At 41.0% G+C, this 22,604-nt stretch overlaps 1 protein-coding gene across 3 annotated transcripts in view; it reads right to left on the bottom strand.

Annotated features, from left to right (window-relative positions):
* Positions 1 to 1,479: 1,479 nt before the first annotated feature.
* Positions 1,480 to 22,604, bottom strand: part of LOC140196827 (E3 ubiquitin-protein ligase RMND5A) — a 68,481-nt gene continuing 47,356 nt past the window's right edge. For 2 of the 3 annotated variants that reach the window (XM_072256660.1, XM_072256661.1), the window contains 4 exons: positions 21,041 to 21,206; positions 11,763 to 11,865; positions 10,690 to 10,844; positions 1,480 to 2,315 (listed from right to left, as the gene is read on the bottom strand). In XM_072256660.1, the coding sequence (XP_072112761.1) occupies positions 2,252 to 2,315; positions 10,690 to 10,844; positions 11,763 to 11,865; positions 21,041 to 21,206 (488 nt within the window). In that variant the 3' untranslated portion in view covers positions 1,480 to 2,251. Of the gene's footprint in view, positions 2,316 to 10,689; positions 10,845 to 11,762; positions 11,866 to 11,910; positions 12,351 to 21,040; positions 21,207 to 22,604 lie in introns of those variants that run through there. The other variant, XM_072256662.1, reaches the window with a different exon arrangement.

Below are 22,604 nucleotides of genomic sequence, written 5' to 3'. Positions count from 1 at the left end.
AATCTTCCATCTTCTTAATTAGTCTCTGCCACCGCGATTTTCTGATTGACGTTGGCGAGCTCTGACTTGATATCATTGAGTTGCTGTTTTATATCTTTTTGGACTTCCCTTATCTCCTCCAAAATCCTTATCATATTTGCCGCTTCACCTGCACGAGACGAGGCCCAGTGTCAGCCTCGCCACCACGCGCACGTATAGGAGAGCTGCTCGTTGTACCTGCCTCTCTTCTATAGGCTTCGCAGTGATGTTTTTTTAAATCTCCATTCTTTTTCCCCATTTTTGCCCCCCTTATCAATTCAGATATTTTCGAAAGATCTCACATTTGATGGAGTAACGGGGCAAAATATGCGTTTTTCCAGAGGAGCTATTGATTTAAGCTGCCATTCTGAACGATAAGGTCACCGGAACCCCTCACCTCAATGTTTCAATCGCCCTTGTCAGTTTAATCAGTGAGCGACAGAAGCTTTAATTGACAAAATGGAGTTGAACATTGGTTTGCATCCCGTCCTGCAGCCTTCTCGCTATAAGATTGCTGCATGCTGCCGCTGCCTCTGCCTCCTGGAATCCTCTCTGACACTGCAGAGCACTAAAACACCCGAATAATCTCCAAACTGTAACTCACAGTTCTAGGATCACATTCAAAATTAAAAAAAATAAAAGAAATGAAATATATGTTTTCATGATCTATTCAGAAGATACCAACTAAAGGTGCATTGTACACAGGTGCCATCTTGACTGAAAGTCACCAGTAGTTCAAGCTAGATCACCATCATCTTAAGGTCACTAAGAGAAAGGCTTGCCTTAATGAACCCATTTCCACCGAATGAAGTGCATTTTTAGCCCTTCAAAATATATCTGGGAAGGATGAAGCAATCATGTCTTTTAAATCAAAGTTTAGATTTGAGAATCTTGTACTAGTTATTTATCCTGAATGTTGGCAAGCTGATATTCTGGAAGTTCAAGGAACAGATATGAAACAAAATTCTTGGAGTTAGATGAACTTTGCTCATAAGCTAATTCCTAGTTAACATGAAATTTATCCAGAAAGACTGGTAAAAAAGTAGTTTTAATTAAAATTGCACCAGTATTCTTGAGTTGTGTTCCCTTACTAATATTAAAATTACATAAATTCTATTATTGAGAAAATTGGTGATCTAAACTAAAAATGCCATTTTTGCATCTGAGATATTTGGCATTTAATGCATAATGACAATATACAACTTGAATAACAGCAGTGATCTGCAACAAGGATGATGGATCAGGAGAAAACTTGTTAAGTTTCACAAGTATCAGAATTATACAAGCATTTCAGAACTCCTTTCCAAAGTACATTCTTTAGTATTACTTTATAATGAAGCAGAATGAATATATTCAACAGTAGTAATTAAAATTAAATTTCACCCTTCATTTAATACAACACAAATTAGACAACTCTTCAACAGAAGATGGTCTTCAACTCAGTGACAAAATAAATAAATGTTTGGTATACAATTTGTGTTTAATAAGATTTTTCAATTTTATAATTATGTATTGGACATGGTACCATACATGTAACTAAATTGTCTACATGAAGCAAAAATCATACACGCCTATCCTTCATGCACCGATTCTTCCCCCACGCCAATACTTTACTAATCCACATTCTATGCAAATGCTGTTTAAATTTACAAAAAAAAACTTAAATAAACCCTGGGAGCTTAATATATGCTCAGTCAACATTTGAGCTGAGCTTTACGTCAAATTTTGACCAAAAGAAGTGAAAATATATCAAAGCTACCTAGTCAAACCAACATAGAAAGGTATGCAAACATTACCAGTAGTTATTGTCTACTCATACAGTCAGTTTTTCTATATTTTTAAAGAATAAAAGATCACATTGATAACTTTAAAAAAAAAATCAAATTTAACTCATATAATGACAATATTATGAAGAGTCATATCAAATGCATTGCTCATTTGTGATTACATATTATTTTAAGTTAAAAAATGCTCTGCTAGTATTCTCAATATAAAATAACTGCATGAAATGGTGACTGCTGGTGTATCCACTTGATCAAATATCAAGATCAAGTTCAAAAGCCCTATTGCAACTAATTTATATCCAGTAGTTTTCCTTTTTTCTCCTTCTCAAATACACACCGGCATGTAAACACCGCTCTACAATTTAGTAAGCATTAGTCCAACAGAACAATAAACTGCTGCAGTTTGCACTGCCCGAAATTCCAAAGCCACTTCTCAAATCACAGTATCTTTAAAAGAAAATCTGCTTGGCATCTGCTGGTGCTTGCTCCATTGGACAGTATGGGCATTTTAACCTAGGAAGTAAACACATTGACAGTTCATTAGTAAAATCAGTTGAAGAAAATGTTAATCAAATTAACATGCAATAACCCAAAAAGCACAAATTTGATCATCTCACCCCATTCATATTGCAACAAACTCATTCTGAAATGAAATATTGTTTATAGAGTAATATTTCATTTTCACACTAAACAGTGAAAAATTTGGGGAACAGTGCACTATGTGGTTTATCAAATGCATTGCCTTCCATCATATCTATGGCCCAAATTCAGTCAGGATCAAAGAACAGCAGTAAGCAACACTCATCTATTGATTCAGTCAGCGCTCTACAAAATTTTGATCTTGCTGCAAAAGACTGATTGCTTCAATGTTATTCCTCATCCAGAATAATGCTGAAAAATAGGATACAATTTTAGCCCTTATTCTCTAGTTTAATCCTACTATTACATGCTTAACAAAGCATAATACTCTATCATCAGAGCACAAAGCTGTCACGTAACATAAAATGAAACAAAGATTAAAGCAATCAAAGATCCTTTTCATTATTCATTTTGAGATCTGGCATCACTTGCAATAGAAGTGTTATTGTCCATCCCTAATTGTTGTTAAATCAGAATTAGATATATTATCATTGGCATGTGATGTGAAATTTGATAACTTAGCAGTGGTTCAATGCAATACATAATATAGGAGAGAAAAAAATATCAATTACAGTATACGTATATTGAATAGATTAAAAATGTACAAAAAACAGAAATACTGTATATTAAAAAAGTGAGGTAGTGTGCAAGGGTTCAATGTCCATTTAGGAATTCTATGGCAGAGGGGAAGAAGTCGAGGATCCAATTGCAGAGGGAGGTACAGAGGCCCGGGTTCTGCAACTTCTCAATCAGGTTTGTGGGAATGATGGTATTAAAGGCGGGAGGAGAAGATGGCGGCGCGCCTGCGCGTGCACAGCCCTCAGGTGAAAAATGATATACCTGCTAAATAGGGACCGTGGACAATTCTGATTTGATAGAGAATAGACGTGAAAGCACAGAGGAACATCTGGAGAAATTTCTGAAACGCTTGTTTGCTGCTGTCGTTACTGTGTGGTCAGGAATCTTTCGGAGGGTAGGCCTCAAAATCCCCGGCCTTGCCTGCTTTTGGTGACCAAGAAGGAGGTCAAATCGTTCGGACAGAGATGGCGCTCAGTACTCGGTGTCGGAGAGCTGATCAGAGCTCGAAGTTTTCCGATGACTCAAGAGTTGGATTGTGGTCAGCATGGCAGGGAGAGTTTTTCTTCCTTCTCCAGTCTGCATGAGATGTGGGACATTTGAGAGACTTTGAACTTTACTGTGCGCATGGACTTCTTCATCAAGTTATGGTATTGTTGCACTGTTGTAACTATATGTTATAATTATGTGGTTTTGTCAGCTTTTTCAGTCTTGGTCTGTCCTGTGTTTTGTGATATCACACCGGTGGAAATATTGTATAATTTCTTAATGCATGCATTACTAAATGACAATAAAAGAGGACTATGTGTCTTCATAATCTAAAATGCTGAGCTATAGTCAATGAACAGCATCCTGACATAGGTGTTTGTGTTGTCCAGGTGGTCTAAAGCCTTGTGAGGGGCCATTGAGATTGCGTCTGCTGTTGACCTATTATGGTGATAGGCAATTTGCAATGGGTCCAGGTCCTTGCTGAGGCAGGAGTTCCGTCTAGTCAAGACCAACCTCTCAAAGCACTTCATCACTATAGATGTGAGTGCTACCGGGCTATAGTCATTAAGGCAGCTCACATTATTCTTCTTAGGCACTGGTATAATTGTTGCCTTTTTGAAGCAAGTGGGAACTTCCGCCCATAGCAGTGAGAGGTTGAAAATGTCCTTGAATGTTCCTGCTAGTTGGTTGACACAGGTTTCCAGAGCCTTACCAGGTATACCCATCGGGACCCTCCGCCTTGCGAGGGTTCACTCTCTTTAAAGACAGCCTAACATCGGCCTCTGAGACAGAGATCACAGGGCAGTGAGATGCTTTCTTGAACCATTGTAGCTCATCTGAAGGTCTTCTCTCAGTGCTTCTGGGTAAAGTTACAGGATTTAAACCCAATGGCATTTTCATTCCAATGCCCACATAATGGTGGAGGAACTCAGCAGGTCAGAGAGCCCCTAGCATTTTGTGTGTTCCCCAAATTTTTCAGCATATGCAAAATATGTCTTCCTTTTGATGTCCCTTGATTAGATTAAATTATGAGGACACGCAGTCCTCTTTTATTGTCATTTAGTAATGCATGCATTAAGGAATGATACTATATTCCTCCGGTGTGATATCACTGAAATACAGGACAGACCAAGACTGAAAAACTAACAAAAACCACATAACTATAACACAGTTACAACAGAGCAATAATACCATAACTTGATGAAGAACAGGCCATGGCACAGTAAAAAAGTTTAAAGTCTCTCGAAAGTCCCACATCTCACGCAGATGGGAGAAGGAAGAAATCTCTCCCTGCCATGCCCGACCACAGTCCGACTCTGAGTCATCCAAAAACTTCGAGCTCTGATCAGCCCTCTGACACTGAGTACTGAGCACCAACTCTGCCGAACGCTTTGACTTCAGCCTCGGTCGCCAGCAGCAGGCAAAGCCGGGGATTTTGGGGCCTTCCCTCTGGAGATTCTCGATCGCACAGTAGCAGCAGCAGCAAACCGGGCATTTCAGAAATTTCTCCAGATGTTCCTCTGCTTCTCACGTCTGTCTCCATCAAATCAGAATCGTGCACGGCATCCTACTTGCAAATACAATATCATTTCACCGGAGAGCTGCGCACGCTGCCATCTTCTCCTCCTGCCTTCTTGATTTTACAAGAACCCAAGAAAGTCAGACAAGTAGACCACTCCACCATTCAGAATGATCATGGTTGATTTATGCTGGCTTAAGTTCTGTGTTAGTTCCTCATAACCCTCAATTCTTCAATCTTTCAAACATTACAAGAGCCATGTTAACAGATTCCTTGATATCACACTCTGTTAAATTCTACCTTGACCATCCAATTCAGTCACTCATCCCATTCTGGAATTTAATTTATCTGGTCAGTGTTTGTCCATGGTCTGAGTTAATAGTTCAAACAAAGTTACACTCCAGTCCCCTTCTTCAATGTTTTGTCTGGTATGTTGATTACTATTGGCACTGCTTATTGTACTCACACAGAACTTAGAGAACTTAATTACATCTACTCCAACTTTGACGTTAACTTGGCCAATCTTTGGCTCTTACTTGCAACACACATCAAAGTTGCTGGTGAACGCAGCAGGCCAGGCAGCATCTGTAGGAAGAGGTGCAGTCGACGTTTCAGGCCGAGACCCTTCGTCAGGAACCACTGTCTTGTTACTCTTCTTAAACTTCACCTGAACTAGTTTGTATCTATTGAACACACTTTCATGGTAGGGCTCGATCAAGTATTTTCTCAGTTTTCAGTTTCAAATCATTTCTGCTCATCTGATATAGGCTGCCTAACCACACAGTCTATAGATTGAATGGTTAAGAGCTCTGATGCCCTGTTGTTTTGTGAAAATGTATATTGTGTTTTCAATTGATATCAGATAGGTGGCAGCATGTAATGGGAGGAATAGTCATTGTAGGTATTACTCTGGCTGTGACTGTATAGACAAAAATGGAACCAGCAGGCATCTGAGAAGAATGATGATGTAGAGAAGTTGCAGAGGATGAAATGGTCAACTGTGTTAGACTGTGTGGTCAAGGAGGAAAAGGAAGAAATTAAGGAAAAATTGTAGACCATACATGTTGATAAATTGTTTTTCATAAAAATTTGAGTTAACTCTTAAAATAAATGAGGATAAACCAAGATGCAGATATATGCAAAAAGAGAACGAGGTAATAATTTAGGTACTGGACCCTTCATCAGATCTGAGAAAGTGACAAAACAAATTGAAGTATGGATGTGGAAGGAATAGATAGGACAAAAAGGCTACCTCTGAGCTTAAGACAGGCCACCATGATGTATTGTAACAAGCTATGGGTTCATGGGAGTTGTTCACCGAATTCCCCAGTTTCAATTAGATTCTTGCCTCCCCCCACCCCCTGATTCTTCTAAACTCCAGCAAGTGCAGGCTAGGAACCATCAAGCGCACCTCATACATTAACCCTTTCATTCCCAGAATTCTTTGGAACCTCCATTGGACCCACTTTAATGCCAGCACATCTCTTCTTAGATAAGGGGCCCAAAACAACTCACAATACTCCAAGTGCAGTCTGACCAATCCCTCAAAAAGCATCAGTATTATATCTTTGCATTTAATATTCTACTCCTCTCTAAATGAACACTAACATTGCATTTGTTTTCTTTACCACCAATTCAACCTTCAATTTACCCTTTTGGAAATCCTGCAAGAGAACTCCCAAGTGCCTTTGCACTTCCGAGTTTTTGAATTTTTTCCTCATTTAGAAAATAGTCTATGCCTTTATTCCCCTACCAAAGTGCATGATCATACACTTCCCTATATTCCCATCTGCCACTTCCTTGCACATTCTCCCAATCTGTACAAGTCATTCTGCTTCCTTAACACTATCTGCCCCTCCACCTATCTTCGTATCATCCGCAAACTTGGCCACAAAGCCAGAAATTCCATCACCAAAATCATTGACATACAACCTGAAAAGAAGTGGTCCTAACACCAAACCCTGCGGAACACTAGTTACCGGCAGCCAACCAGAAAAGGCGCTCTGTATTTCCACACTCTGTCTCCTGCTAATCAGCCAATCTTATATCCATGCTAATATTTTTCCTGAATACAAGAAAACCTGCGGATGCTGGAAATGCAAAGCAACACACGTACAAAATGCTGGAAGAACTCAGCAGGTCAGGCAGCGTCCATGGAAAAGAGTAAACAGTCGATATCTCAGGCTAAGACCCTTCTTCAGAACTCCTGAAAAAGGCCCGAAGTGTCAACTGTTTACCCTTCCATCAATGCTGCCTGATCTGCTGAGTTGTTCCAACAATTTTTTTGTGTTGCTAATATTTTTCCTGTAATACCATGGGCTTTTATCTTGTTAAACAGCCTCATGTGTGGCACCACGTTAAAGGCCTTCTGAAAATGCAAATAAACAATATCCACTGACCCTCCTTTGTCTATCTGCCTGCTATTTCAAAGCATTCCAACAGGTTTGTCATGCAAGATTTCCCCTTAAGGAAACCATGCCGACTTTGGCCTATTTTATCATGTGCCTTCAAGTACCCTGAAATCTCATACTTAAAAGTGACTTCTGCATTTTTCCACTCCTCTGGAACCATTCCAGAATCAAGTAATTCTTGAAGATCATTACAAACGCCTCCGCGATCTCTTGATCTACCTCTTTCAGAACCCTAGGGTGTAGTCCATCTGATCCAGGGAGACATATCTATCTTCAGACCTTTCAGCTTCCCAAGCACCTTCTCCTTAATAATAGCAACTACACTCACTACTGCACCCTGACACTCTTGAATTTCTGGCATACTGCTAATGCCTTCCACAATTATGCAAAATACTAAAGTTCTTCCACCATTTCTCTGTCCCACATTACTAACACTCTTGTGTCATTTTCCAGCGGTCCGAAGCAACACATACAATGCACTACTTTCCAAAGGACCCATCCTCTCAGTAGCCGAGTCTGAAATCCCACATTGGTGATAAAACTCACAAGGATGAGTTTTTAGAACTCACATCATTAATCCTGTAGTACTGGGTCAGAAGAAACATAGAAAACCTACAGCACAATACAGGCCCTTCAGCCCACAGAGCTGTACGAACATGTCCTTACTTTAGAAATTACGTAGGGTTACCCATAGCCCTCTATTTTTCTGAACTCCATGTACCTGTCCAGGAGTCTCTTAAAAGACCCTATCATATCCACTTCCACCACCGTTGCCGGCAGCCCATTCCACACACTCACCACTCTCTGCGTTTTAAAAAAAAAAGAGAAAAACAGCAACTTACCCCTGACATCTCCTGTGTACCTACTTCCAAACACCTTAAAACTGTGCCCTCTCATGCTAGCCATTTCAGCACTGGGAAAAAGCCTCTGACTATCCACACGATCAATGCCTCCATCCTCTTATACACCTCTGTCAGGTCGCCTCTCATCTTCCGTTTCTCCAAGGAAAAAATGCTGAGTTCACTCAACCTATTCTCATAAGGCATGCTCCCCAATCCAGGCAACATCCTTGCAAATCTCCTCTGCACCCTTTCTATGGTTTCCACATCCTTCCTATAGTGAGGCAACCAGAACTGAGCATAGTACTCCAAGTGGGGTCTGACCAGGGTCCTATATAGCTGCAACATTACCTCTCGGCTCCTCAATCCCACGACTGATGAAGACCAATGCACTGTATGCTTTCTTAACCACAATACTAATTTTCTTCTGGCACTCTTACACATTTTTATTTATTTAGCAATTCAGTGCAACGTAGGCCCTTCAAGCCATGCCACCCCAGCAACCACTGACAAACCAATTAACCCTGACCTGAACAGTGACAATTTACAATGACCAATTAACCTACCCAGTGAGATGTTGATGGGTTGAAGGGGTTGAGGGTGGTTTTCGGACCCTTCTGAGGAGGGGTTGCTCGGACTTCTGTCTGGGTGATCTGCCTGTGTTGCTTTCAGACTGACAATTTTGCAGAAGTTATGTTTTGTGAATTGGTTTCCGCTTTTCTGTCTTTGTCTCGTAAGCTAGTTCTATAAATACTCAAGTTGGACAAAGGTTCAATATGACCTTGAAATCCTTGTTTCACCTGCAGGATGTGGTAATGTGGTAACTTAATTATATTCTGTCTAAAAAGTGTGGAACTGTGGTTGAAAAATGAGGAACTACTTCATCGTGCACATGTCTAAGTTTGATGGCTTTTGCCTTTTAAGGTAACCAAGGGATCTTTGTCTCAAAATACCACTATTGCTGGGCATGTGACTATGGGGGTAGCTAAAAAAAATTGTTTCCTGCTATGTGACAAAAAGGGTATAAAAAGACTGTGTGCTTGGGGAGAGAGACCACTGGTACAGACCTCGTGTGTGCCCCAGAGGTGCTCTCTCTCCAGTAGTGAGCTACTAATAAAGAAGCAGTTGCTTCATCTTCCATAGTACTGTGTGTTCTTGCATCGGGTAATGGGTAATAATTAGAAGTAAGGTTTAACACCAGCACATCTTTGGACTGTGGGAGGAAACCCAATGATCTGGAGAAAACCCACACATTTCATGGGGAGGCTATACAGAGACTCCTTATAGAACTGTGCTTGAATTGAACTCTAACATCCTGAGCTAAAATAGTGTGGCACTAACAGATAAGCTACTGTGGTGCACATCTAACCTCAATAAAATTCTATCTAAAATGCTTCTTCCAGTATTGAAAACTGCATTAAGTTACAGTCATTCATCAAATCTGAGCTTAGTGGTCTTCTTAAGGTCCTGGTTAAAATTCAAATTTAAAAAAAATTTTAAACTTTTCTTTCAAATCATTCCATGGCCTCATCTCCTCCAGCTCTACAACCCTCAAAATTTTTGTACTCCAACTCTAGACTCAAGATCATTCCCAAATTTAATTACTCCATTGTTGGTGGAAGAACCTTTCAATGATAAACTTTCCTTCCAAAATGTATTGCCATCCATGTCCTCCTTTAAGAATACCCTTAAAATCAAGTTTTCAATCACTGCACTAATTTCATCAAGTGAGGTTCAGTATTTAAAGAAACATCTTTGAAAGCTTTACCATTTTAAATGTTGTTACATTAATGCAAGTTATTGCTAGAACACAATGCAAGTTTCCTTACAGAATTGCTATTCTTTCTGCTGTTTTTGATATGACTATAAACAATCACCTGTCCAATGTCAGAACCAAAAAATAGTCAACTGATAAGATGGAGGAAGCTGCAACTAAAACAAAATAAAATGATGGATAAACATGCAAATATTCCAAAGTGGAGAAGTATAAATTGCACATAAACGTTAAAAAAAAATTAATAGGTATCAATAGCATGAATACAAATATTTCTCCAGTGTGGGATTCACATTTGGAAGGTATGATCTTAACTTTGCAGCTAAGCCATTTAGTAAAATCAGGATTTTCTATTTTCCAGAAAAATCAAACTTTCAACCAAATATCTGAGAAGGCTTGATAACAGATTTTTTTTTAAAAACTTGTGTTTAATATAGTTTTGTTCAATAAAATTATTAAATATTATAAATTAACCCAGATAAACAGAGACAATCAATAATTATATAACATCAAAATATAAGGGACTTGAAATGCTTCACTCCTTTACAGCAGAGATGCCTTGATAACAGTTTGTTTTGGGTGTTCATTTTATTTTAAAGGTTAAACAGAACAGTTTAATGGGATTTCTACCAACACTCACTTGCTTCCATTGATCATTTTGTTTAGAGCATCTCTGGAGATTATGTGGCCACATACAAGTTTCATTGGTGGATTGGATTCTGTAGTCTGTTGTCGAAGAATTGGGCAGGCAAATATTGAGTGATACCAACATTTTTTACCAAGGTCGACTTCAATCTATAAAGTAATCAGAAAAAGAAAATCATTAATATGACACTGCACAAAAGCAAAAATGTCAATAATTTAGAGTGTTTGGTAGGATAAAATGTAAAGCCACACATTGGGCAAACATTCTAAGCAACCTTCATGTCAAACTGAATGAAAGGTAGCTGAACTCTACTGGGGCACTCTTGTAGTGGCAAACTGTGGGGAAGGAAAACTTGTCTGTGCAAGGGATAAGGTAGCACTTCCTCCCACAAGAACTCACTTGTCTCCTGAACTCAAGCTGAACCCTGCTGGGACATGATTGCTGCGGCTACCTGAGGAAAAGAACTACCCCAAGACGTATAACTGGGGGCAAACACAACCACTCCACAACTTAAGAGGGGCTTCACCACCAGACCATGTTGTAAGCAAAGTCAGGACAGGAAGAGAAACTAAGGAGCTCCGCAGCAGATACAAGGCACGTGAGCGCCAGGTTAGATAAAGTAATACTTAGATTCCCTTGAGTACCGAATAAAATGACTAGTACACCCTCTTATTTCTCTCATCGCTGTTCTCTGAAATAGCCCAGCAAGCAACTCCATTCGAGGGAAAAAAAGGGAATGGAAAATAGATCCAGACTTGCCAGTGACATATGCATCTCACGAATGAACATACGAAACAATAATAACAGAAAACCACTGGAGTAATTGGGGGCATGGGGGGGTGGTGGAGGGGATGTGAGGAGTGGGCATGATCAAAGAAAATGTTAAGAGAATATTTGAAAACAGGGTTAAAAGGGGCCACATTATCAGGAAACTCTCCTTGTTTCTGGATATCATTTTGGCATTTGACACTAAAGTCAAAGACTTGTGATGAAATGATTATTTGTTAAAAAGCCTGTGTATATCATGGGTTTACATACAAAGTAAAAACAAATATAGGTGTACTTACTGGCAACTCATCTTTCTGGTTCCATACTCCAGTGCACTGTCTCTGTTCAATGACTGCCTTAATGTTTATGAGAGCTGGCAAAGCAATACACCCTGCTGAAAAACTAAATAAATGATTTTTAAAAGATAAGGATACAATTTAATACAAACATTTAAAATGTACAGTTTACTGCTTATTACTGCTGAAAAAAGTGCATATCGTTGATTGAGTTCAATAGTGAATTCAGAAGCAACTGCTTTATATGAAAGTGGATAAAATATAACAATAATACTTCTCAGGACAAATTAGTTCTGAGAGAATCTGAATTAATGACACAACCCTCAAGTCAATAGAAGTATTTGGGGTCCGGGTTCTGAAAGTAGGTAGACAAAGTTTGCATTTTAAACATTACAAGCTTTACTAATCATAGGACATGGAACAACAAATATTGAAAATACATTTAAAACAAGTTTTATACCAATGCTACTGAAATTTCACACATATGAACTAACTCATTTTTTGAGCATTAACATCAATCTGTATTTAGTGGATAATCCAGTCAGACTCAATCTAGGAGTCAAAAAGTCAAGAACTGCAGGTGCTGGAAATCTGAAATGAAAACAGAAAATGGTGATATACTTGATATATCAGGTAGCATACATGGAGAAAGAAACAGTATTTTTCAGCAGGCTGCAATATGCGATGCAAGGTTTAAAAAGAGCTTGGGTGCTTTTTGTCTCTTTCTTGGCAGATTGCAAACAGCACAAGGTCAATTTTAAAAAAAGGAAGTGTAAGCGAAGCAGCCATTGTTGGAGTGGAGCAGTATTAGAGTGTGCGGCTTTGGCTCAAAAGTCTTGGGCAACAACGGGCTTGGGAAAGCACAAGTGGAGGTTCTAAGTAAGTTCTGGGTAAGTTTTTTTTCTGTTATTCCATACCAAGTTAGTAGAGAATGGGTCAGAGGTAAATGGGATGCTCTTGTGTGGTGTGTCAGAACTCCAGGAGACCACCAGTCTCCCTGAAAACCACATCTACACAAAGTGCATCGAGCTGCACCTCGATGACCTTCACCTCATAAGGGAAAATAGGGAGGTGATAGATACAGAGAGGTAGTCACCCCTAAGTTGCAGGAGGCAAGTATCTGGGTGACTGTCAGGAGAGGGAAAGGAAATTGGCAGCCAGTGCAGAGTACCCCTGTGGCCATTCCCCTCAATATTATGTATATCACTTTGGATATCAGACCATAAGACACAGGAGCAGAATTAGGCCATTCAACCAATTGAGTCTGTTCCACCATTTCATCATGGCTAATCTGGATCCCACTCAACCCCATATACAGTACCTGGCTTTTCGCCAAATCCTTTGATGCCCTGACCGATCAGGAAACGATCAACTTCCACCTTAAATATACCCACAGCCTTGGCTTCCACCGCAGTTTGTGGCAGAGCATTCCACAGATTTACTACTCTGGGTAAAAAAAATTCCTCCTTACTCAAAGGTTGCCCCTTAATTTTGAGACTGTGCCTTCAGGTTCTGGACACCCCCACCATAGGAAACATCCTCTCCACATCCACCATGTCTAGTCCTATCAATATTCGGTAGGTTTCAATGAGATCCCCTCGCATTCTTCTAAATTCCAGTGATTACAAGCCCCCAAAGCATTATCTCCTTGCTTTTATATTCTAATCCCCTTGAATTCAATGCCAACATTGCATTTATGTACTTTACTACATTCTCAATCTGTAAATTAATCTTCTGGGAGTCTTACATGAGGACTCACAAGTCTCCCTGCACCTCTGATGTTTGTATCTTCTCCCCATTTACAGATAATAGTCCACACTATTGTTCCTTCTACCAAAATGCATTATCATACATTTCCCAACACTGTACTCCATCTGCCACATTTTTGCCCTTTCTTCCAATTTGTCTAAGACCTGCTGCAATCGGATTGCTTCCTCAGCACCACCTATCTTTGTATCATCCACAAACTTTGCCACAAAGCCATCAATTCCATTATACAAATCATTGACAGACAACGTGAAAATTAGCAGTACCAATACTGACCCCAGACGAACACCACTAGTCACTTGCAGCCAAACAAAGGCCCCTTTTATTCCCACTCACTGCCTCCTGCCTGTCAGCCATTCCTCTATCCATGCCAGTATCTTTCCTGTAATGCCATAGGATTTTACCTTGTTAAGCAGCCTCATGCGTGGCACCTTATCAAATGCCTTCTGAAAATCCAAGTAAATGACATCCACTGCCTCTCCTTTGTTTACCCTGCTTGTTACTTCCTCGAAGAACTCCATTTCCCTTTACAGAAACCATGCTGACTTTGACTTATTTTTTCATTAGTCTACAAGTACCTCAAAACCTCATCCTTAATAATAGAATCCAACACAATCTCAACCACTGAGGTTAGGCTAAATGCCCTATAATTTCCTTTCTTTTGTCTTCCTCCCTACTTAAGGAGTGGAGTGGCACTTGCAATCTTCCAGTCCTCCAAGACCATGCCAGAATCAAGTCATTCTTGAAAGATCATGATCAATGCATCCGTTATCTCTTCAGCAACCTCTCTCAGGTCTCTGGGATGTTGTTCATCTGGTCCAGGTGACTATCTAGCTTAAGACCATTCAGTTTGCCTAGCACCTTTTCCTCTGTAATAGCAATGGCACTGACTCCTGCTCCCTGACTCTCACGGACCTCTCTCACACTGCTAGAGTCTTCTACAGTGAAGACAGATGCAAAGTACTCATTAAGTTCATCCGCCATTTCTTTGTTCCCATTACTGCCTCACCAGCATTAGCTTCCAGTGGTCCAAAATCAACTCGCACTTCCCTTTTACTCTTCATATAACTGAAAAACTTTTAGTATCCTGCTTTATATGATTGGCTAGTTTGCCCTCATAATGTAGGTCGCATCCGGAATTTTTCTGGGTAGTGGAGATTTCCTCCCATGCCGTTCTGACGTAGTTGGAATTCACATGAGGCAAGTTACAGCAGTGGTTTGCCATTGCCTTCTGCCGGGTGAGTTTTTTTTTCCCTAAGAGATCACCAGCTCTTAACCCTGCAGAGATGGAAAACGTGCCGGGGGGAGCCGGCTGGGTCTGAACTTGGGAACCTCCGTCCCACAGTCCAGCGCTGATGCCACTATGCCACCAGCCGGCATTGCCCTCATATTTCATCCTTTCCCTTCTTATAGCTTTATAGTTGCCTTTTGTTGGATTTTAAAAGCTTCCCAGCTTCCCAATCATCCAAATTCCAACTCACTTTTGCTACCTTATGCGCCTTTTACTTGGCTTTTATGCAGTCTTTAACTTCCCTTGTCAGCCATGATTGCCCACTGTTGGTATTGTTGGTTTGGGGTGGGAGGGGTGGGGAGAAGATACCTACCAGAAACCAGGAAGGTGCAGCAACTGGGTGTCCAGCACTGCATCTGGCTCTGTGGTTCACAAGGGAAGAGGAGTGCAGTAGGGATAGGGGATTCCACAATTAAAGGAAGGACCATCCCTGCTGGGCTTTCCTAGTGATGAGCATAATGTGCTTGTTCACTTCAATGGTAGTCCCCAGGAATTTGAATGACTCAACCACAGACAGCCTGAACATTAACTTCCAGGGAGGAGGGGGTCAGGTAAGGGGCTGTCGGCAGAAGTCAATCCTCATTTCCACTGTCTTGATAACATTAGGTTGTTATGAGCAGATCATACTGCAAGACTGTCTACTTCCCTTTGATAGCAGGTCACATCATTATTACAGATTCCAAAGAAGAAGCATACAAATTAGCCAGAGAAAGTGGCTCACCTGAGGACTGGGAGAAATTCAGAGTTCAGCAGAGGAGGACAAAGGGCTTAATTAGGAAGGGGAAAAATACATAAAAATGGACTGTAAAAGCTTTTATAGATATGTAAAAAGGAAAAGACTGGTAAAGACAAATGTAGGTCCCCTGCAGACAGAAACAGGTGAATTGATTATGGGGAGCAAGGACATGGCAGACCAATTGAATAATTACTTTGGTTCTGTCTTCACTAAGGAGGACATGAATAATCTTCCAGAAATAGTAGGGGACAGAGGGTCCAGTGAGATGGAGGAACTGAGCGAAATACATGTTAGTAGGGAAGTGGTGTTAGGTAAATTGAAGGGATTGAAGGCAGATAAATCCCCAGCGCCAGATGGTCTGCATCCCAGAGTGCTTAAGGAAGTAGCCCAAGAAATAGTGGATGCATTAGTGATAATTTTTCAAAACTCGTTAGATTCTGGACTAGTTCCTGAGGATTGGCGGGTGGCTAATGTAACTCCACTTTTTAAGAAAGGAGGGAGAGAGAAACCGGGGAATTATAGACCGGTTAGCCTAACGTCGGTGGTGGGGAAACTGCTGGAGTCAGTTATCAAGGATGTGATAACAGCACATTTGGAAAGCGGTGAAATGATCGGACAAAGTCAGCATGGATTTGTGAAAGGAAAATCATGTCTGACGAATCTCATAGAATTTTTTGAGGATGTAACTAGTAGAGTGGATAGGGGAGAACCTGTGGATGTGGTATATTTGGATTTTCAGAAGGCTTTTGACAAGGTCCCACACAGGAGATTAGTGTGCAAACTTAAAGCACACGGTATTGGGGTAAGGTATTGGTGTGGGTGGAGAGTTGGTCAGCAGACAGGAAGCAAAGAGTGGGAATAAACGGGACCTTTTCAGGCAGTGACTAGTGGGGTACCGCAAGGCTCAGTGCTGGGACCCCAGTTGTTTACAATATATATTAATGACTTGGATGAAGGAATTAAATGCAGCATCTCCAAGTTTGCGGATGACACGAAGCTGGGGGGCAGTGTTAGCTGCGAGGAGGATGCTAAGAGGATGCAGGGTGACTTGGATAGGTTGGGTGAGTGGGCAAATTCATGGCAGATGCAATTTAATGTGGATAAATGTGAAGTTATCCACTTTGGTGGCAAAAATAGGAAAACAGATTATTATCTGAATGGTGGCCGATTAGGAAAAGGGGAGATGCAACGAGACCTGGGTGTCATTATACACCAGTCATTGAAAGTGGGCATGCAGGTACAGCAGGCGGTGAAAAAGGTGAATGGTATGCTGGCATTTATAGCGAGAGGATTCGAGTACAGGAGCAGGGAGGTACTACTGCAGTTGTACAAGGCCTTGGTGAGACCACACCTGGAGTATTGTGTGCAGTTTTGGTCCCCTAATCTGAGGAAAGACATCCTTGCCATAGAGGGAGTACAAAGAAGGTTCACCAGATTGATTCCTGGGATGGCAGGACTTTCATATGAAGAAAGACTGGATGAACTGGGCTTGTACTCGTTGGAATTTAGAAGATTGAGGGGGGATCTGACTGAAACGTATAAGATCCTAAAGGGATTGGACAGGCTAGATGCAGGAAGATTGTTCCCGATGTTGGGCAAGTCCAGAACGAGGGGTCACAGTTTGAGGATAGAGGGGAAGCCTTTTAGGACCGAGATTAGGAAAAACTTCTTCACACAGAGAGTGGTGAATCTGTGGAATTCTCTGCCACAGGAAGCAGTTGAGGCCAGTTCATTGGCTATATTTAAGAGGGAGTTAGATATGGCCCTTGTGGCTACGGGGGTCAGGGGGTATGGAGGGAAGGCTGGGGCGGTGTTCTGAGTTGGATGATCAGCCATGATCATAATAAATGGCGGTGCAGGCTCGAAGGGCCGAATGGCCTACTCCTGCACCTATTTTCTATGTTTCTATGAGACCAACTACATTGGTGTGATCTGTGACTCAACTGCTCAGTCTGGTGGATATATAATGTGTGTGTGTGTGATATATATCACACACATATATTCACCACCCTTTTGGAAGTTTTCTTTTTATTATTTTACAACACTGAATTACAGTGGAATTAATTTGGCTTTTTTGACACCGATCAACAGAAAAAGACTCATGTCAAAATGAAAACAGATCTCTACAAAGTGGTCTAAATTAATTACAAATATAAACACATTAATTACACATATACACACACATATGTAATGCCCTGGTTCATATTTTTTTACTGTTATGCTGTATGTATTTCATTTTGTGCTGTTCTGTGCAAACTGCTAGTTTTCAGCTTATGTTTGGGTTATTGTTGAAGATAAGCGATGAGGAGACATGTCTGCCATCCAATTAGGATGGTCGAAATGAAGGGGAGATTTCTCTGGTAATTTTCTTGGGGTTTTTTTTGGTTCAAGAGAGATGAAGGGAGAAGACGCCAGAGAGAAGAGGTTGTAGGATTCGATCCAGAGCAGGACCATGATTCGATGAATCCCAGAGTGAGATCAATTCAGGATCAGTGATTTGGGGAAACAGTGAGCTCCAACTTGTGCACATTAGGCTGTTTCATTAAGCTGGGCCCTTTTTTTTTTGTTTTCTTTCCTAACCCTTAAGTCAAATTAAGAATTATAAAGCTAAATCTTTTAATTGTATGTGTTGTACTGTCTGTTATTTTGTGGTACTCATTTGTAACAGGGTAATGAATCACACAGCATCCACACAAACGGGGTCTGGGGTGGGCTCGCACCTCAATCACACTGTTTGGCGGGGCCGGCGATGGTCTTCCCTACACTTACGCAGCCAAGGAAACCAGAGTGTTTCATATACATTTATACATACGTATACATATAGACAGACAGACAGACACACACACACACACACACACACACAAACACTTCTGAGGCCGACACTGGGAACCATCCAGGTGTCTGGGGTTCAGTTCCCGGTGGTGGTGGCCTGGTAGGAGTCTAAGGCTGGACCCCTCACGCCTACACTACATCTGCCCACAAAAACCTTCAGATGAGAGTAACAAGAACAAGAGGAGTTATGCCAGCTCAGAGGTTGCTCAAATTAACAAGGTCCGTGCCAATGGCTGGGGAACCGGGACCATCTGCTAAGAAACTGACTACCACAACAAACCATAAGTGTATGAGACAGGACAATATGGAATTAATGGAATGCTACTTTAACAGCAACCCACATGAAAGAGGATACATCAAGCACATGTATGGCCACTGGCAACAATGAAGACCGTCGTCCACATGCACGGAAAAACAACTGGTTACCCAATGATCAAACATTGTCAACTGAGGATTGCTATTACATCTTGAATTGGAAGACATACAATCACAATGCACCGCAGCAACATCACTGTGGAACTGATCCAATCAGGAAAAATGATTTCAAACCCACCTCCACAACTCACAGGTGGTGCAAAGATAATAGCATCACCTTGCACACGGGAAATGCAAATTCAAATCTCACCTTGAGACATATCAATCAATGCTGGCTGCTGCAATCAGAGAGAAGATCATAGCTAAACTGGTGACCGTCAATCAAAGAACCAGGCTCCCCAGACGTAGTGATAAAATTGCATCAAACAGCATGCTTGAAGCAGCCAATGAAGCACTACTTACAATTGCAATCTCCAACATAACTGCGACCGATAATCTGATATATGCATCAGCAGTCCTAGAAATGCTGGGCTACAGAATTAAAAACAGTGGAGAGTACTATTATAACCTCTGGAGATTGGAAGCCAAGATGAAAACCACAAGGGCAGAAGTCAGCAGACTAACTGAGCTGCAGAAAAATGGGAAGACCAAAGACTCATCTCGGCTACTAACGAAGTACAGAACCGGAGTCTTGGAAACTGCCAAGCAATGGCTAACAGCTCTGGCTACGAGACTACAGAGGTACACTAAGGACCCAGAAGCCAGGCGAATAAATGTACTCTTCCCCAAAGAACCAAGAAAAGTACTCGCACAGTTCCAGAGTAACAACATGCCAGTACCTGAACCAGCCAAAACAGCAAATGAGGAGTACTGGAAGAGAATATGGGAAAAAGAAACATCACATAACACCATTGTCCAATGGCTAAAAGACCTACAAACAAGCCTCTGCAATCTCCCGGAGGAAAAACCAGTCACCATCATAGCAGTAGATGTCCAGCAATGGGTAGCAAGTATGAAGAATTGACATGATCCACGCCTATTGGCTGAAGAAACTCACAGCATTACATACATGGCTGGCAGTTCAAATGAGCCAGCTACTTGAAGCAGGCTCACACCCTGAATGGCTAACACAAAGAAGGATAATACTCATAATGAAGGATTCTCACAAAGGAGCAACACCATCAAACTACTGGCCTGTCAATAACATGGAAGCTCCTATCAGGCATCATAGTCAGCAAACTGAAGGAATATGTGTGTAAATTCCTGAGCCCTGCTCAGAGGGGGATTGGTAATGGAACCAGAGGCTTCAAGCACCAACTACTGATAGACAAAACAGTCATGTGAAACTCCAAGACCAGGCAAACCAACCTGACCACAGATTGGATCAACTATGAGAAAGCACAAGGCTTCATGCCCCACACATGGGATGCCTGCCTCTGTACAAGGTCAGCAAGACACCAAGGACCTTCATCAAGAATTCAATGGGCCATTGGAGGACAATGCTCAAAGTTAACTCAAAGCCAGTAGCACAAGTGACCATCAGATGTGGAATATACCAGGGTGATGCTCTGATGCTCTATCCCCACTGCTGTGGATATGGGTAAAGGTTCAAGAGTGGAGTGACCATCAGCCACCTCCTGTACATGGATGACATCAAGGTGTATGCCAGAAATGAGAGAGACATTGACTCACTAATCCACCTGACAAGGGTGTACAGCAGAGACACTGGGATGTCATTTGAATGGGAAAAGTGCAGCCAGATGGTAGTGAAAAGAGGCAAACTCATCAAAAGGAGTCAAGCTATCTGAAGGCCACATATCAGGACAGCTACAAATACGTGGGGATCCTGCAGCAGGTGCATAGAAGCCACAATGAGGATACAAGGAAAGTTCTAACATCCAAGTACCTCCAAGGAGTGAGACAGGTCCTAAAAAGCCAACTGAATGGGAAGAACAACATCAGAGCCATCAACATATTCGCCCTACCAGTCACAAGATACCCAGCTGCAATAGTGTATTGGCCAAGGAACGAACTGGAAGCTGCTGACATGAAGACCTGGAAACTACTAACAATACATGGAGGATTCCATCCAAAGTTCAACATCGAGCGTAAAGACCAGCATAAAGGAGGACAGGGACTTGGAAGTGTGAAGGCCACAGTCCTGGAAGAACTGCAAAACATCCATATGTATGTCAGGAAGATGGTCCCCAAGGACGACGAGAGACAGAGAGACAGAGAGACAGATCACATAAACATATACATGCATAAATGGATGAAGGAGATTCTAAATTCTGTCTTGCTTTTTTAGGAATTATCAGTTTTTACAATGTTCATTCATACCTGACACTCAGAGGCGATTCTACCGAAAGACCAAGGAGAGAACAGGCATCCCTGGTGAAGATATCACAGATATCAGCCCACTGGTTAGAATCTAAGAGGTGCACATAGGGAGAGTTTGCTATTCCCTGCCTCAAGTAGACAAGGCTTCCCATTAACACTTGGATATCTGTAAGAAAAAAAAAATATCAAAATATATTTCTTAAATAAAAGGGCATAGACCAAAATCGAAAATACTTTTCCAACTTTGTTTCCAATTAAACTTGTACATGCACATCAATTGATTGCAATTTTGTGAAGACACTTTCCTCATTTCTTCTCACTACTCCAATCATTTTGATTGGGGTATACACCATGACTTGAATGTACATTGGCAATTAACTATATCCTCAGATTTCTAACATTAACAAAAAAATCAGGTGTCAGTCTTTCTTTTGATTTTTTTTAAAGCTGCATTAAACTTATCAGGCACATCTGCAATTCAATTCTCAATTCTTGCCAAATTAATAGGTTTTGTCAAGAACAGTGAAACACCATTGCTTCCTTTGTCTTAAGATGGGGAAGACAAAATTATCTACATTTCCTACTGCTTAGAAAAAAATTGCATTGTGTGAAGTAAAAACAGAAAATGCTGTAAGCATTGAGTAAGGGGGTGGGGGAGTGAAAGAGATGCTGTATGAAGACAAATACATAATTGGAACTGAAAGGGTGAGAAAACATGTCGATTAAGTGGAATTATGAGGGAGGAGATAGAGAAAATAAAGTCATGGCAGCAACTGCACAGCAGTTGAGAGGGTACAATAGTAAACAAATTGTGAAAGAAAGAGCAATGACAGTGAACAAAGAGGGTAAAGCTTGGTAAGGTTATTTGAAATTGTTAAATTGAATATTAAGTCTGTTATAATATGCACCAACAGAATATGAAGTTCTGTTCCTTAACTTTCTATTGAGCCTTATAGTATATTGAACATAAGAGGCATTGGAGTGGAAGTAGGATGAAGGTTTAAAATCACAGATCAAGTTCAGGATCACCCTTGCAGACTGAACATAAAGTGATCCGCACAACAATCACCAATCTGTGTTTGGCTTCACCGAAGTAGATGAGTCTGAATTGAGTCCTGAATGCACACACAAAACTGGAAGAGATCCTGCCTGCTCTGCCTTGTAAGACTATTTGGATTGCTGGATTACCACCAGATCATCTCCATCTCCCTCTCTCTACAGATGTACTTTATTCTTTCAATATGCTTTTGTCTCTAAATGTCAGCTTTTAAAGCAATTGTTCATTTGATAACTTTTGTCTGCATCCTGTCACAAATATCCCGTTTTCTGCAAACCACCTCTTCTACAATTTAAAACACACCAATTTTGCAGTTTTGAAGGACTCTCGAGACCCAAAATGACAAGGTTGTTTCTCCTCTGCTGATAGTACTTAACTTGCTGGCTCCATCCAGCATTTTATTTTTGTTTCAGGTTTCCTCATTAGCAGTTTTTTTTTGCCCACTTCAAGTTAAAGAGCTTGCAGGTACATACTTAAAACATATTTGTATGTTTCTATCTCAACTAC

Source organism: Mobula birostris, chromosome 4, assembly GCF_030028105.1.
Source record: "Mobula birostris isolate sMobBir1 chromosome 4, sMobBir1.hap1, whole genome shotgun sequence".
Taxonomy (NCBI): domain Eukaryota; kingdom Metazoa; phylum Chordata; class Chondrichthyes; order Myliobatiformes; family Myliobatidae; genus Mobula; species Mobula birostris.
This window is presented reverse-complemented; position numbering and strand designations above follow the sequence as displayed.